General features: G+C 45.7%; 1 protein-coding gene across 1 annotated transcript in view; it reads right to left on the reverse strand.

Moving 5' to 3' along the window:
• The window catches only part of LOC147116737 (telomere repeats-binding bouquet formation protein 1-like), a 121,673-nt gene that overhangs the window by 77,108 nt on the left and 28,963 nt on the right, over positions 1-15,602 (reverse strand). The window contains exons 4-5 of the mRNA XM_085991861.1: positions 14,663-14,791; positions 13,844-13,975 (exon numbers count right to left, since the gene is read on the reverse strand). Coding sequence (XP_085847987.1) covers positions 13,844-13,975; positions 14,663-14,791 — 261 coding nt within the window. The remainder of the gene's footprint in view (positions 1-13,843; positions 13,976-14,662; positions 14,792-15,602) is intronic.

Genomic DNA, 15,602 nt, shown 5'->3' on the forward strand with positions numbered 1-15,602 from the left:
AGGCGGTTAAGAAGGCAAATGGTATGTTGGCCTTCATAGCGAGAGGGTTCGAGTACAGGAGCAAGGATGTCTTGCTGCAGTTGTACAAGGCCTTGGTGAGACCACACCTTGAGTATTGTGTGCAGTTTTGGTCACCTTATCTGAGGAAGGATGTTCTTGCCATGGAGGGAGTTCAGCGAAGATTCACCAGACTGATACCTGGGATGGCAGGAATGACGTATGAAGAGAGATTGGGTCGATTAGGCTTATATTCGCTAGAGTTTAGAAGAATGAGAGGGGATCTCATTGAAACTTATAAAATTCTAACAGGACTAGACAGACTAGATGCAGGAAGGATGTTCCCGATGGCGGGGGAGACCAGAACCAGGGGTCACAGTCTAAGGATAAAGGGGTAAGCCATTTAGGACAGAGATGAGGAGGAATTTCTTCACCCAGAGAGTGGTGAACCTGTGGAATTCTCTACCACAGATGGCAGTTGAGGCCAATTCATTAAATATATTCAAGGAGTTAAATATATTTCTTAAGGCTAAAGGGATCAAGGAATATGGGGAGAAGGCAGGGACAGGGTACTGAATTTGGATGATCAGCCATGATCTCATTAAATGGCGGAACAGGCTCGAGGGGCCGAATGGCCTACTCCTTTTCCTATCTTCTATGTTTCTATGTTTGAACAAATTAGAGTTTATGGAGGATAGAACTCTGTTGGCCAGAGAGAAGTCAAGCCTGGAGAAGATGAAGACAAGGATGAGAGTTTTAGTGGCTGTGTGGGTGAGGTAAGTGACGTAAGAAAACTACGAGGCACTTGGTCTGAGTATTAAACGAGGCTTTAATCAACTGTTTTTCAACATGGAGATCTAGTTGTGTCCTTCACTAGTTCCTGTTAAAGAATGTCCTGAGCAAGCTGGGCCCATGCCCGAGTATTTATACTCTCCCTGGACAGCGCCACCAGCAGGCCTCCCAGTATTATTTCATAAGTCATTTCCACATGAATGACAAGATTCATGTCAGTAAGTGTGGAGGTAGGCAATGTTAGAGGTGGAAATAGGTGGTCCTGGTGATGGGCAGGATATTGTGTTTGAAGCTCAGCTCAGTGTTAAAGAGGACAGTGTGGTTATACACCTTTTGGGCACAGCCTGAGTAAACAGTTACGGAGATGAATGGAATCGGACTGGATGTCACTACCATACATATGGAAGTGGATCCCCTTCCTGTGCATGGTTTTGCCAGAGGGCAGCATATAGGTGAAATAAAGGCTTGCCTTTATATAGCACCTTTCACAACCTCAAAACTTCCCAAAGCGCTTTACAGTCAATGAAGTGCTTTTGAAGTGTAGTGTAAGATTATCATGGATTAGTTGTTTTTTAGAATACTTGTTTTCTATCTTTAGTGCGATAAAATCATCAGTAATAGAGTTAAAATTCTGTGTAAAAATTAAATGTAAAATGTCTGTAATTGTAAATTGCATGCAATGGTAACCTAAAGTATATTAGAAATGTAACCCTTTGCCTATAAAAGTCTGTGAGGAAACCATAAACCAGACAGCCTGGGGTGAGAGAGAGGACTGCTATAGTTGAATAGAGAAGCTGTGGATGAATTAACAAAAGACGGATATTAGCCAACCGTACGAATAGGGCATAGAGTGGAGCTAGCTGTCAGTCGTAGTTGTAACCATACTGGAATGTTATGAGAAGGAAAAAGGGAGGACCGGTGTCTGTCCATAAGCTGGAACATGGGCCTCTCATAGGACCATCAAGGACACCATGGGGCAAAAATTGGGTTGCACCCCTTTGGGGCGCTAACTTCGGCGGGGCTACTTTTAGCACCCCGAAAAAGTTAGCACCCCCGCACCCGAAATTCAATGCTAACGCCCCAAGCAGGAGGCGGGGCGCTACTGGAAGCGCTCCCCCTCCCTCTTGGGGTGCTCCAGCCCAATATCGCGGTGCTACGTGCCGCAGCACCACGGCACTACAGCCTCCCTCCCCTGATTAAAGAGGGGCCTTGCGCAGCGCGAACCGGGTGGGCCACCAGGGAACCAGGTGCCGGCAAAAGATCGCGGCCGGCACCCAATGGGGGGGATGGCAGAGGGGGCAGGTGTAGTGATCAATAGCATGTCATTCTATAGTGGACACTAGGTGGAGCCGTAGAGCTGTATATAGCTGTATGTATACAAGACTACACTACCCAGCTATATAGATATTAAGGCTACATTACCCATGAGGCACGAGACTACCCAGAAGGCAACAGTCAAGATGGCAGCCTGCACACAGGAGCACACATGCAGCATCTCTACAGATACTGTACCTAGAGAACGTGTACTGAATAAATGACTAGCTAGAAGCTAGCTGTGTTCATAATAAGAATGTCTATTTATTAATGAACATAACATGGTACCAGGGTGGTGAAGATCTGCTGAAAATTGTGAAAAGCGACATGGAGAATTTGAAGCCACCAGAGCATTTGAATCTCGAGGGAAATGTCGACTACAACTGGCGGATTTTTAAACAACAATTCGAACTCTACATTGCAGCCATCGGATTCGGTACGAAGCCAGACGCAAGGAAGATAGCGTTGCTGCTTACGGTTGCAGGCCCACAGGCGATAGAGGTATTTAATACATTTGTATTTAATCCAGCGGAGAACAGAGAAAAATTAGAAGATGTGCTAAAAAAATTTGATGCACATTGCTCTCCCAAAAAGAATGAGACGTATGAAAGATACATCTTCCGTTTTCGGACACAGCAACAAAATGAGACTTTTGATAGCTTTATAACTGATCTGAAACTGAAAGCACAGACATGTAATTTCTCTGAGCTCAAAGCATCCATGATTCGTGACCAGATTGTGTTTGGTATTCATGATAAAAAAGTCAGGGAACGTCTGTTGAGAGAAACCGAACTAAATTTGGAAAATGCAGTGAAAATATGCCAAGCCAGCGAGCTAGCTCGAAAGCACGCGAAGACTTTCAGTGAAATCAATAATGATGCGATTGTAATGAGTGATAATGCTGCTGTCGGTGCTGTGTCCTACAAGGGGAAGAAACGTGGGCAGAACAGAAATGAAAAGCAATTGGAGGATGAAATTTTAAATTGTAAACGCTGTGGTTACAAACACCAGTTAAGACAATGCCCAGCATTTGGAAAAATGTGCACAAAGTGTAATGGAAAGAATCACTTTGCCAAACAATGCTTGTCAAAAGTACAAACTAAGAAAGGGCAACGAGTTAATGTAATTGAGGACACTGATTTAAGTGAGACATTTTTTGTCGGAATGGTGTCATGTGACGATATCAAAAAAGATACAGAAAATGTGAAGCCCTCAGGAATGGACAATGCTGAACATAAAGTCAATGCAGTAAAAGTGGACAAATGGATGATCCCACTGCAGGTAAATGGAGCATTAGTTACCTTGAAACTAGACACTGGGGCAAAAGCAAACTTAATCAGTATGAGTGACATTAACAATATGAAAGAAAAGCCCAAAATACAGAAAAAGTCAGTACTACTGAAGAGCTATAATGGACAGAAAATAGATAGCTTAGGTGTATGCAGACTTAAAGTGACAGTCAAAGACAAAGTGCATCATCTCATGTTTTCTGTTGTGGCTGAAAGACTTGATTCGATACTAGGTGACAAAGCTTGTGAAGACTTAGAACTGGTCAAGAGAGTCTACCGTATAAACTGTGCCATAAGCAGACCAGATAACTCAGGTGATGAAGCAGAGAGCCCATTGTGATAAAAATGATAACATCCGGGAAGTTATGTCATCACTTCCTGTGAACTATGAACTATGAACTGTGTACATACCTCACTTCCTGTCATATGTCACTTCCTGTTGGACTGGTATAAATACTGGTCTGTTCAGTATTGTAAGAGGCTTCTACCAGAGGCATGGTAAAGACCTCTCTTGTATATAGTGTGTTTATAAGTTACTTAAAGCTTACTTTAAAGTTACTTGATGGTAAGTCTCCTTTTTCTTACATCAATTTAAGTAACTTAATATTTACACTGACAAATACTAGACCTTCAGACAAACTCGGAAGTTAAGGATCCAGGGAACCACCCATCATGGAGAAAATCCTTAGACCTATTCGTCTGGACTTGGACCCGAATACACCTGCAGCTGGCAGGGTATGGAAGCATTGGTATCGTACTTTTGAGAATTTTCTGGATGAATGTAAAGTGGATGCTCCTGCTAAATTGAAGATACTTGTCAATTATGTGACCCCAAAAGTGTTCGAATATGTTGATGACTGGGATAGTTACGAAGAGGTGATTCGGGCACTTAAGAAACTGTATGCGAAGACCCCAAATGAGGTCTATGCTAGACATCTACTGGCCACAGCCCGACAAGGGCCAGGGGAATCAATTGACGAATTCCTGCAAGAACTTCGCAGGCTCAGCGTAGATTGTAACTTTCAGGCAGCCTCAGCTGAGCTGTACCGCCAAGAAATGATTCGTGATGCTTTCATCTGCGGGATTGCCTCTCCATTTATACGCCAGCGTCTACTAGAAAGTAAAACACTTGAGCTACAAAAAGCTTTTGACCTAGCTTGTTCACTGGATTTGGCAAAGAGAAATGCAGACCTCTATCAGCTGCCCAGATCTCGATCTGCTGCTGTAGCTGCAACCAGACAATTCAAGCGGTCTCAGGTGAACCCTATCATGGGGGAATCTAATTCTGATAATTCTGATGAAGAAGAGGAGGACGACCCCACTTTAGCAGCCTCTTGGCAATCTAGGAAGGAATGCTTCTTTTGTGGAGATGCTTTTCACCCTAGGAAAACCTGCCCTGCTCGCAATGCAATCTGCAGTTATTGCGGAAAAAAAGGACACTTTGCTAAAGTTTGCCTATCAAGGGCCTCTACGAGGGCCAATCCAGCTAAGGCCTACCGAACTGCCCCAATTAGGGCCTATCAAGATGCTCCAGCTAGGACCTATCAAGCTTCCTCTCGAGCTCTCTCCCGAAGAAGCACACCGAGAGTTTTAGCCACTCTCTGTGCAACGACACCAATTACAGCTGCTTGCCCACAGAACCTGTCTCAGGCAGCCACAAAAATTTCAATTAAAGGGCATACCTTAGATGCCTTAATTGACTCAGGAAGTACTGATAGTTTCATTAAGGAACAGATTGTTGCGAAATTGAAACTACATGTCTTCCCATCGGACCAGGCAATTGCGATGGCCCAGTCATCACTTAATACCAGAATCTCCGGCTTTTGTGTTGTTGATATGACACTTCATGGTCGTATGTATCCCTCCACCCGACTTTCGGTGCTCAAAGACTTATGTAGTGATCTCCTCTTAGGGCTGGACTTCCAAAAACAGCATAAGAAACTCACCATTGAGTTTGGTGGATCCAAACCCGGACTTACTATTTCTAATATACCATCTAAATTACCATTTTGTGCATTATCAGCAGCTTCACTTAATGAACCCTCATTATTTGCCAGTATTCCGCCTCAATGCCAACCGATAATAACGAAATCGCGGCGCTTTAATCAGGAAGACCAATCTTTTATTGTGGCTGAAATCTCTCGACTTCTAGCAGAGGATATCATTGAACCATGTTCGTCACCCTGGCGGGCTCAAGTCGTCATTGTCAAGAACCCTCTAAAACCTCACAAACAGCGACTATGCATCGATTATTCGCAAACCATCAATCAATATACCGACTTGGACGCCTACCCATTGCCACGCATTGATGATATGGTTAATAAACTGGCCGAATACAAAGTGTTCTCAACTTACGATTTAAAAAGTGCCTATCATCAGTTACCCTTGAAGGTCTCAGATAAGCAGTACACAGCCTTTGAGGCTAATGGACGGCTGTACCAATTTCGTCGCCTCCCATTCGGGGTTACTAATGGAGTGGCTGTCTTTCAACGGGCAATGGATGGCCTGGTTAAGCAGGAAAACCTAAGGGACACTTTTCCCTATCTTGATAACATTACCATTGCAGGTCACGATCAACAGGAACACGACTCCAACCTCCAAAAATTTCGGGATGCCCTCCATCGCCGTAATTTGACCCTGAATGAATCCAAATCTGTTGAGTCGCAACCGACCATCAACATCCTTGGCTACTGCGTAGGCAATGGTATCATTAAGCCAGACCCAGAAAGACTTCGCCCGCTCCAAGAGCTCCCGTCACCTAAGAATCCGGCTTCTTTACGTCGGGCTCTCGGTCTGTTTGCATACTACGCTAAATGGATTCCTCATTTTTCGGACGAAATCCAACCCTTGCTGCATGCTAGATCATTTCCACTGGGAACAGCGGCTGTTGCAGCCTTTAACCTTCTCAAAAAACAGTTGGAGAAAGCGGCTCTTCACTCCATTGATGAGAATCTCCCTTTCGTGGTTGAATGTGATGCCTCGGAGGTGGCGATCTCGGCTACTCTGAATCAGGAAGGTCGTCCTGTAGCATTTATGTCCAGGACCTTACAAGGTGCCGAGCTACATTATCCTCCGGTTGAGAAAGAAGCCACAGCCATCATAGAGGCAGTACGGAAGTGGAACCATTTTCTAGCTCGCCAGCACTTTACATTGATCACGGACCAACGATCAGTCGCCTTCATGCTCGATAATCGAAAACGAACCAAAATTAAGAATAATAAAATACAACTTTGGAGGATGGAACTGGCCTCTTTTGGTTATACCATTCTCTATCGGCCTGGCAAGGAGAATGTGGCCCCGGACACCCTCACACGGGCATTCTGCTCCACTATGTCATCCTCCACTCTCATGGATGTCCACAATGGTTTGTGTCATCCTGGCGTTACGCGCATGCTACATTTCGTACGATCACGGAATCTCCCTTTTTCCACTGGAGATGTAAAGAAAATATGCTCAGAATGCCGGCTTTGTGCGGAATTAAAACCTCAGTTCTTCCGCCCCTCAGATGGTATACTCATACATGCAACCCAACTGATGCAACGACTTAGCATCGATTTTAAGGGCCCAGTGCCCTCTTCAACTCGGAACACATATTTGCTCACCATGATCGACGAATATTCACGTTTTCCGTTTGCCTTCCCCTGCTCCAATATGCTGGCGTCCACAGTAATCTGCTGCCTTGAGCAGGTATTTTCTCTCTGTGGCATGCCGGCTTATATTCACTCAGATCGGGGTCCATCCTTTATGTCAAGGGAACTCAAGGACTACCTCTCAGAACGGGGAATTGCTACAAGCAAAACAACACCATACCATCCCATCGGAAATGGGCAGGTAGAGAGGTATAACGGTATCATCTGGAATTCCGTACGTCTCGCTTTAAGATCTCGGGGCCTACCAGACCAGCAATGGGAAACAGTGCTTCCGGATGCATTGCACTCTATACGGTCCCTGCTTTCTACAGCCACAAATACTACACCTCATGAGCGGTTCTTTGGATTCCAGCGTCGCTCATCTCATGGGACATCACTCCCGTCATGGCTAACTACTCCTGGACCTGTATTACTCCGAAGATACGTTCGGACGTCTAAAAATGACCCTCTTGTAGATGAGGTCGAACTAACCGATGCCAACCCCACCTATGCAAACATACGATATTCCGACGGCCGAGAATCTACCGTATCATTACGGGATCTGGCTCCCTGCCCACCAGGACCTAGTGGGACATCGGGTGATGGCATTTCACCAGGAAACTCTTGGGACCTATCGGGTACCCCTCTCCAGGATCCTGATCGGACACCAACTAGCTTGGTGCCGGTAGAACCCCGTGCTCAAGGTTGCGACCCTCCCAGTACCGCGCATGAAAGTACTGATCCGCCACAGACCAGCTCTGCACCTCCCTCTGAACAGAGGCAGTCCGACTTTGAACCTATTGGGGCTCGTACTCGAAGCCATGATCTCCCCGACCCTTCACAGGGCAATCCAGGCCACACAGACTCTGACCAATGGCCAACCGCATGTAAGCGGACCAGCGACCCTCTACGACGGGAATCCAAACGGGTGCGACTCTTCCTTGTTCGGCGGCTGCGGACCAAAAGGTAGACCACAGCCTCCTAATCCTGCAGGAGGGAAGAATGTGATAAAAATGATAACATCCGGGAAGTTATGTCATCACTTCCTGTGAACTATGAACTGTGTACATACCTCACTTCCTGTCATATGTCACTTCCTGTTGGACTGGTATAAATACTGGTCTGTTCAGTATTGTAAGAGGCTTCTACCAGAGGCATGGTAAAGACCTCTCTTGTATATAGTGTGTTTATAAGTTACTTAAAGCTTACTTTAAAGTTACTTGATGGTAAGTCTCCTTTTTCTTACATCACCCATCAAGGATGAAAAGGCCAAAGGGTATCCATGTCTTCAAAAAGCCTAGTTTCTCCAAGAAGAAAGAAAAATACTTTAAGGTCAAAGAGAAGCCAAAGGACGAAAAGCACAAAGAGGAAAAACACAAGGAGAAAAAGTCCAAAGATATAACCGCAGCAGATGTTGTTAAGCAGTGGAAAGAGAAAAAGAAAAAGAAGAAGCCTGCACCAGAGCAGGAAGCAGTTCCGGTGGATACTCCTTCTTCCCTCAGGCCAATCTTTGGTGTTCCATTAGCCGAGGCTGCTGAGAGGACTATGCTGTATGATGGGATCCAGCTGCCAGCAGTTTTTCGAGAGTGCATTGACTACATTGAGAGTTATGGCATGAAGAGTGAAGGAAACACTGAAACCCTCTCCAAGCAAAGATCGCAAGGAGACCTCGATCTATACAAGAGCAGATTGATGACAATGCCGCAACTGCATCTTGTCATTCACCGCCAGAACAATCTCATGAAGACACATCAGACTTACCCGTGTTGAGAAGATCCACACGTGAAGTAAAAAAGCCTGATAGACTTAATCTTTGAGTACAATGTAAAGCTTTGAAAATGTGTTGACTGTTTTGAAAATGTTTATGTTTATAGAGCACTAACAAAAGTGTTACTGATATTATCTTTATTGTTTTCTTGAAAGTTGATTGATATTGATTTTGTTAAACCTCAAAGAAAGGGGGATGTAGTGATCAATAGCTTGTCATTCTATAGTGGACACTAGGTGGAGCCGTAGAGCTGTATATAGCTGTATGTATACAAGACTACACTACCCAGCTGTATAGATATTAAGACTACATTACCCATGAGGCACGAGGCTACCCAGAAGGCAACAGTCAAGATGGCTGCCTGCACACAGGAGCACACATGCAGCATCTCTACAGATACTGTACCTAGAGAACGTGTACTGAATAAATGACTAGCTAGAAGCTAGCTGTGTTCATAATAAGAATGTCTATTTATTAATGAACATAACAGCAGGTGGCCAGCAAAAGAAATGGCTGCCCGGCACCTCCCCTTTAAATATCGCCACCCCAGCCGCACATACGCCCCCCTGACCGTGCCGGACATAGCGTCCAGCGGTACGTCAGGGGGTGCAATCGAAGTTTGCGGCTGGGGTGCTGCGCACGGCGATGACGTCATCGCCGGAGACGCAGCACCGCGCTACCGGCTACTGCTAACCTCCCGCTGAATTTTGTGGGAGGTGTTAGCGGCGCCGCGCCCGGGCGCTAGTTGATTTGCACCCCGTTTGCGCCCCCCTTAGGGCGTTTACGGGAGGCGTAAAGCAATTGAATTTTGCCCCCCATACCTCTTCAGTATGGAGACATGTTCTTTTGTGTTGCCATAACTACCCCAGATATCCGTCTTGGTAGTCAAAAACAGATGAAGTCAGGGGGTCATAAGACCAGAACCTGAGTAAGCAGAAGTGCTGTGGACATGGCATCTTTATAATTGGATTTTGAGGATTTGGGTGTAAACCAATGATTGGTCCAGTGAGGCTCCATAGGTTTTGAATGATAATAAGGGTATAAGAAGGGGGTCCCGACAGCCACAAAGGGTAGACGATTTCAGGAAGAATCCAGGGGACGCCCGAGAGACAAGAGACAAGAGACACAAGGTGCGGCCTACTCACAGTTGCGACTTCTACCCAGAGTATAACATGGTAATATAAGCCTCAATTATACTTTGTAAACTGCTGCTCTAATACTGTAATGTAATAAGTCTTGCTTATGTTGAATAAAGTTTAATCACTGTCACCAATACGGGTCAACTTCAAACCTTTCTGAATCAGGGTCCCTCTGGGATCCTTACAGGAGTCACTGTCATAATGTAGGTAAAAGTGGCAGCCAATTTATACACAGCAAGGTCCCAAAAACAGAAATGTGATAATGACCAGATAATCTGGGCTTTTTTAAATGATGTTGGTAAGCAAAAAGAGGTGACCTTGCTAGGCGTGGGACAAACAGCTTTGCATGTAATGTGCTGGCTATGTTGGGACAGGTGGGAGTGGAACTAAGCAAGGGCAGTAGCAGAGGAGAGGTGGTGTAGGAAAACAGTGATTGAGTGTGCCTGCAGAGTGATTGAGTATAACCAGGATGATCTCAGTGCTGGGAGCAGGGCAGAAACTGTACTAAAAGCTTGAACATGGAGCTATGGCAGAGGTAGCATGGAACTGGGGTACGACAACATGTTCAAGGACTCTGGAGAAGCAAGGGGGTTAGAAGTGGGAAGCCATGGTTAGAGAGGCCAGAGATAGTTCAGTGGTGGGTTTTTGAGGGAGGGTGATTGTGGTGGTTTTGAAAGGCAGAATGATGAAGCCTGAGGAAAGCCTGATGTCAATACTGGAGCACACTGGGCCAAGGAGAGGTAGTTGTGTGTTGAGGAAATTGGTCGGAAGAGGGTCAAAGGTGCAGGAGCTGGCTCTCAAGCAGCAGATGTGCCTGAGTAGCAGGGCAATCTGTCTGTGGCAGGGGGAGGGCGGGGACTGAGGAAAAGGAGATAAAGAAGAAGGCTAAGGCAGCTGAGTGGATAGTCTCAATCAAGACAAAAAAAATGATTAACTCCTCACATATAACGAGCTTGGGCATGATACGTGGTGCAGTAGGCCTAAAAGAGTAAAATTAAATTTTTAATAAAAAATGGTTTGGACACAGGATGCAGCTGACCAACCCCAAGACTACCTGGATTAATCCCACAAAATTGCTGGATTAATCCCACAAAATAGCTAGATTAATCATACAAACTTCCATGAGATAAGGCCAAAATATCTTCTGCCTGAAGATGCAGTCATGTTAGTTGCTACTTACTAAAAATGTTTGATAGAAACTGGATACAGTTGCCATTTGACTACTTGTAAATATTCTTTTGATAGCCAGTAACGAGTCTGACATACGTAGTAACAGTTTCAGATAGGAGACCTTTGCTTCATCGAGCCCACATGTCAACAGTATTCCCTTAGAACATTTCAAGAAACCTGAATTAACAAGAAGCTGTCTAGTTCCTTCTTGAAACCCATTAAGGTTTCTTGTTTCACGACTGACAACCTACTTTTTTCTCTTTAGGGTATAATAAACTGCTGCAAATGTTCAGCAAGCCTGTCAGTGTTCTGATGCCCAAAAAGCATTAATTGTGTTTGGTTTTCTTTTTAACTGAGTGGCGTCAGTGCTGGAGATAGGAACATTTCTGTACTTTCTTCAGCCCGTGTCAGCATCAAATGCTCCTGGCATGGCCAAACACAGAGTAAAAGTCCCTTCTACTCTGCTCCTGTAAGACACCTGGGCCTAGAAATTCAGTGGGCTGCACCACCCGTTAGTGCCCAAAGAGGGCACTTAGTGGGTTTAACGCCACTGGCCACACCTCCCGCTAAATTTAGCGGGATGCTAATGGCGGTGCTAGCTGTTAACGCTGTGCCACTACCGATGACGTCATCGGTGTGCGCAGCGCCCCGATCGCGAAATTTGGTAGCGCCCCCTGCTTTAACGCCGGTCGCAATTTGCGACCAGTTCAGGGGGTCCTACCTGCGGCGGTAGAGGTGCTGAGGTGTGCGGCGGCCATTTTTTTTGCTGGCCGCCTGCCAGCACCTCTTCGCGCCGCCGTCCCCGGCCTCCTGAGCCCCCCCACCCCCGCGTTGTGCCGGCTATGTCCCAAGAGCCCGGCACTTCTCCTCGGTGCCGGGCTCTTTTGCCGGCACTCGCGATCGCTGATCGCGCTGCAGCAGGGCCCTCCCCTTTAAGAAGGGGAGGAAGGCCTGCAGTACCGCAGCGTGCCGTGCCGCAGCGTGTGGCGCTGCGGCATGTTGCGCTGCGATTTTCAGTTGCAGCGCCCCAAGAGGGATGCGGGGCGCCTCGAGTAGCGCTGCGCTTCCGTCTGGGGCGCTGAAACTGAATTTCCGGCAGGCGGTCGCGACTCCTTCCGGGGCGGTATTTCCGGCGCCCTGGCGAGACTGGCGCCCCGTGAATTTCTAGGCCCTGAACTTCAATGTCAGACAAGCAGCCACTAGTCATATGACTCCTCCACACCAGAAATCCTTACGGCCTCTGTGTTAAGAATGACAATCTGTGGGTGGTTTTATGTTGCTGACCAGCACTAGGAAAAAGGTTTAGACTCTCAAACACATTTAAAGGGCTGAATGGCCTCCTGTAAAATTTGACCATTCGATGAGTGTACGATCCTTTCAACCAGCAAAGAGAAGAAACTTTATATTAACCCAGCTTCCAGGTGTGAAAGGACTTGGGCTAACCCCATGCACCAGCCAGTCCCCTGGAGGATTTTGATTTTTAATGTGTTGGGGACAGAAAGCAATTAAGGCTAGCAAAGACAGGAGTGATTGGGGAGTGGGGCTCTAGAGGCCATCAATGTAAGATAGTCACCAAGAAATCCAATGGGGAATTCAGAAGAAACTTTACCCAGGGAATGGTGAGAATGTGGAACTTGCTGCCACAGGGAGTGGTTGAAGCGAATAGTATAGATGCATTTACGGGGAAGCTAGGTGTTATAAATCTCATCATCAAGAAACTACTCATGAAATAACGCTGGACGGCCAGCTGGTGGCGCCATCCAAGGGGTATAAATACTTGGGCGTGGGCCCCAGCTTGCCAGGGACATTTTGTAAGACAAGGAGCTAGTGAAGTACAACTAGACCTCCATGTTCTGAAACAAGTTGATTAAAGCCTTGCTTTATACTCAAACCAAGTGCGTAGTGAGTTTTATTACGTCACTAGGTGAGCATATGAGGGAGAAGGGAATAGAGGGTTATGCTGAAAGTGTTAGATGAGGAAGGATGAGAGGAGGCGCGAGTGGAGCATAAACGCCGGCACGGGCTGGTTAGGCCAAGTCGCCTGTTTCTGTGCCGTATATCCTATGTAATTAGATGTAACTCTGGGGCCAGATAGAATGTCAATGGATGAGTTGGGAGTTTATGGAGGATTGAACTCTGATGGCCAGAGGGAAGTCAAGCCTGGGGATGAGGGTCTCCACCCAAAATGTTAACCCATCTTTACACTTTTCAGATGATGATGGACCAGGTGTGTTTTTCCAGCATTTTCCGATTTTCATTTCCAGCACTCTTTTGACTTCTACTGAGCTACTGAAGAGTTTCTCCTGCTTGTTAAAATGCTGGTCTCACTGCATTTCTGGTGGAACTATGCAGTTTATTCAGCAGAGCACGTTTAGCTCAGCATAATTGTGTGGAACTCCTGTTTGTTCAGAAAGGCAAGGGTTACTCACTGTGCTGTGTGGGGTTGCTATTTATTCAGCACAGTAGGATTGCTTGTTGCCAAGTTGCTGTTTATTCAGCAGTGTAAGGGTTACTCAATGTATAATTGTACACTGTTCCATTTTATTCGTATGGTGAGTTTTATTGACTGCACTGCAAGGAATTGCTTTTTGTTCAGCAGAATAAGGTCCAAGTAATTATATATTTATGCTTTTTGATGCATAAGGATTATTTTTACACACTTGTGTAATAGAGGGTATTCTTGTTAATTCCTCAAGGAGAGGAGAAGGTTAACACAGTTTCAATACATAAATATGGCTTCCATACTGTTGTGTGACACCAACACCAGGATCACATAGACAGCCATCCTCTTCAGAATCAGCGAAGCATCCTTCTGAGCAAGTGACGAGGCGACATCAGACAGAAGTTCTACAGTGCACAAACTCTGCTGGCAGTACACTGGAAACACACAAAAGGAGAAGTGCCATGATTTATACTTTGCAACATTTAAAGAAAAATCAACAATAATTCACTGCAGCAGCATGCACAGCCAGCTGATTTCAAAAGGCTTGCTGGGAGAAGCTCGAATGGTTTATAACCATTATTATCTGAATGAGCTGAGAGTTCTGCCTTGAAACCAATCCCACATATCCATTATACTCACTCTCAATTTTTTCCTCGCTTCCAAGCTTCTCGGGCGCTGGTCACCTTCCAGAACCTCAGCCAAATGATCATTCTTTACACGGAAGCCAGACGGTTATTTAGTTGTGCAGGGTATCACAGTCAAGCCTGATCAAGTCCTCACCTAAAATCCACACATGCATACTTTCCAGTAGGAGGCACTGGCTGCTGGATCAGGAGTGGGAAGCTTGGCTGCTTTCTCACCACATTCCTCCGCAGCCGAGGGGTGCCGAGACTGATTGCAGCACACCAACTATCACCCTTCCTGAGACTAGCTAACTCAGCACAGATGAGAAATCAAGCCTCCGACGTTTTGGTCTGCATGTTGTGGCACAGCATCAGGCAATGCTTTTACTCACTAGGCCATCGGGGGCAAACTAGAGGATGAGGAAATAAAAGCTGACAAGAATGGAAATTGGGGAATTTAAAAAAGGTTAAGTGAAGTTGTACAAAAGTCTTTCCTACCGTTGCTTTCAGCTAAAGCTCCTAAAGTGAACAGGGCAGCCTCCCGAAGGATAGAAACATCGCTCAGTTTTAGAAGTCCATTTACAAACTGCAAGCCTCCAATCTCACGAAAGTAATCGCTTGCTTCACCTAATGATAAAAAAGACAATTAAAAGCTCACTTTATATAGGCATTGTGGCCTAGAAATTCGGGGGTTTAGCGGTGCTGCCTGCGCTCTTTTTGCAGGCGGCCATTAACTTCAGCCCGCGGTAGCACCAGCAGGTTTCCAGTCTACTCGACTTCCTAGGCCATAGAGATTTAGGGGTTTCAATTTGAGAATTACATACTATTTCTCGGCTATTTTACATGTATTTATTAAAACCCTAAATATTATCTATCCTTTCAATATCAAAATCAACAAAAAAACTGTGCCAATTTGCCAGTGTGTTTAATACTGTAATGGTCCTGCAATATTGATCTTTGGTTCAGTCTAATCATGTGACACCACAGATCAAGCGGAGTCTCATAAAAATACACAAGGCAGACATTTTTTTAATGTTCTGTTTTTCTATTTTAAAAAAATCTTTCTTCACTCTATTTTTTCCCTCCTGCAAGACCAGGTCTCATCCCTCCTCTCCTGACAGCTTCTCTTCCCAGCCTGAAACCAACTCTACCTGCCATCTCTGTAACCCCTGACCTAAAAGATATCTGCTGCAGTTGCCACTTTCCCCACTATCATTTCCCAGCTGACAGTGGCTCAAGAAGTTCCTTCCTGCACCTTGCTCCTGATACCTGGACCACGAGCAACACTGTGGGAGACCCCGCCTCTAAATATTTATTAAAATCCTAGCCTTCATCCAAGGCCATGGGGAAAACTGAATCCAGCTGAGAGGAAAATTCCAGGTTACGGTTTTACAATGGCCCCACACTTGCCTTTAAAGACAGCCCCACAAGTAATAAA

This window comes from Somniosus microcephalus, chromosome 6, assembly GCF_052327205.1.
Source record: "Somniosus microcephalus isolate GS21.2 chromosome 6, FLI_Smic_1.0, whole genome shotgun sequence".
NCBI classification, from domain to species: domain Eukaryota; kingdom Metazoa; phylum Chordata; class Chondrichthyes; order Squaliformes; family Somniosidae; genus Somniosus; species Somniosus microcephalus.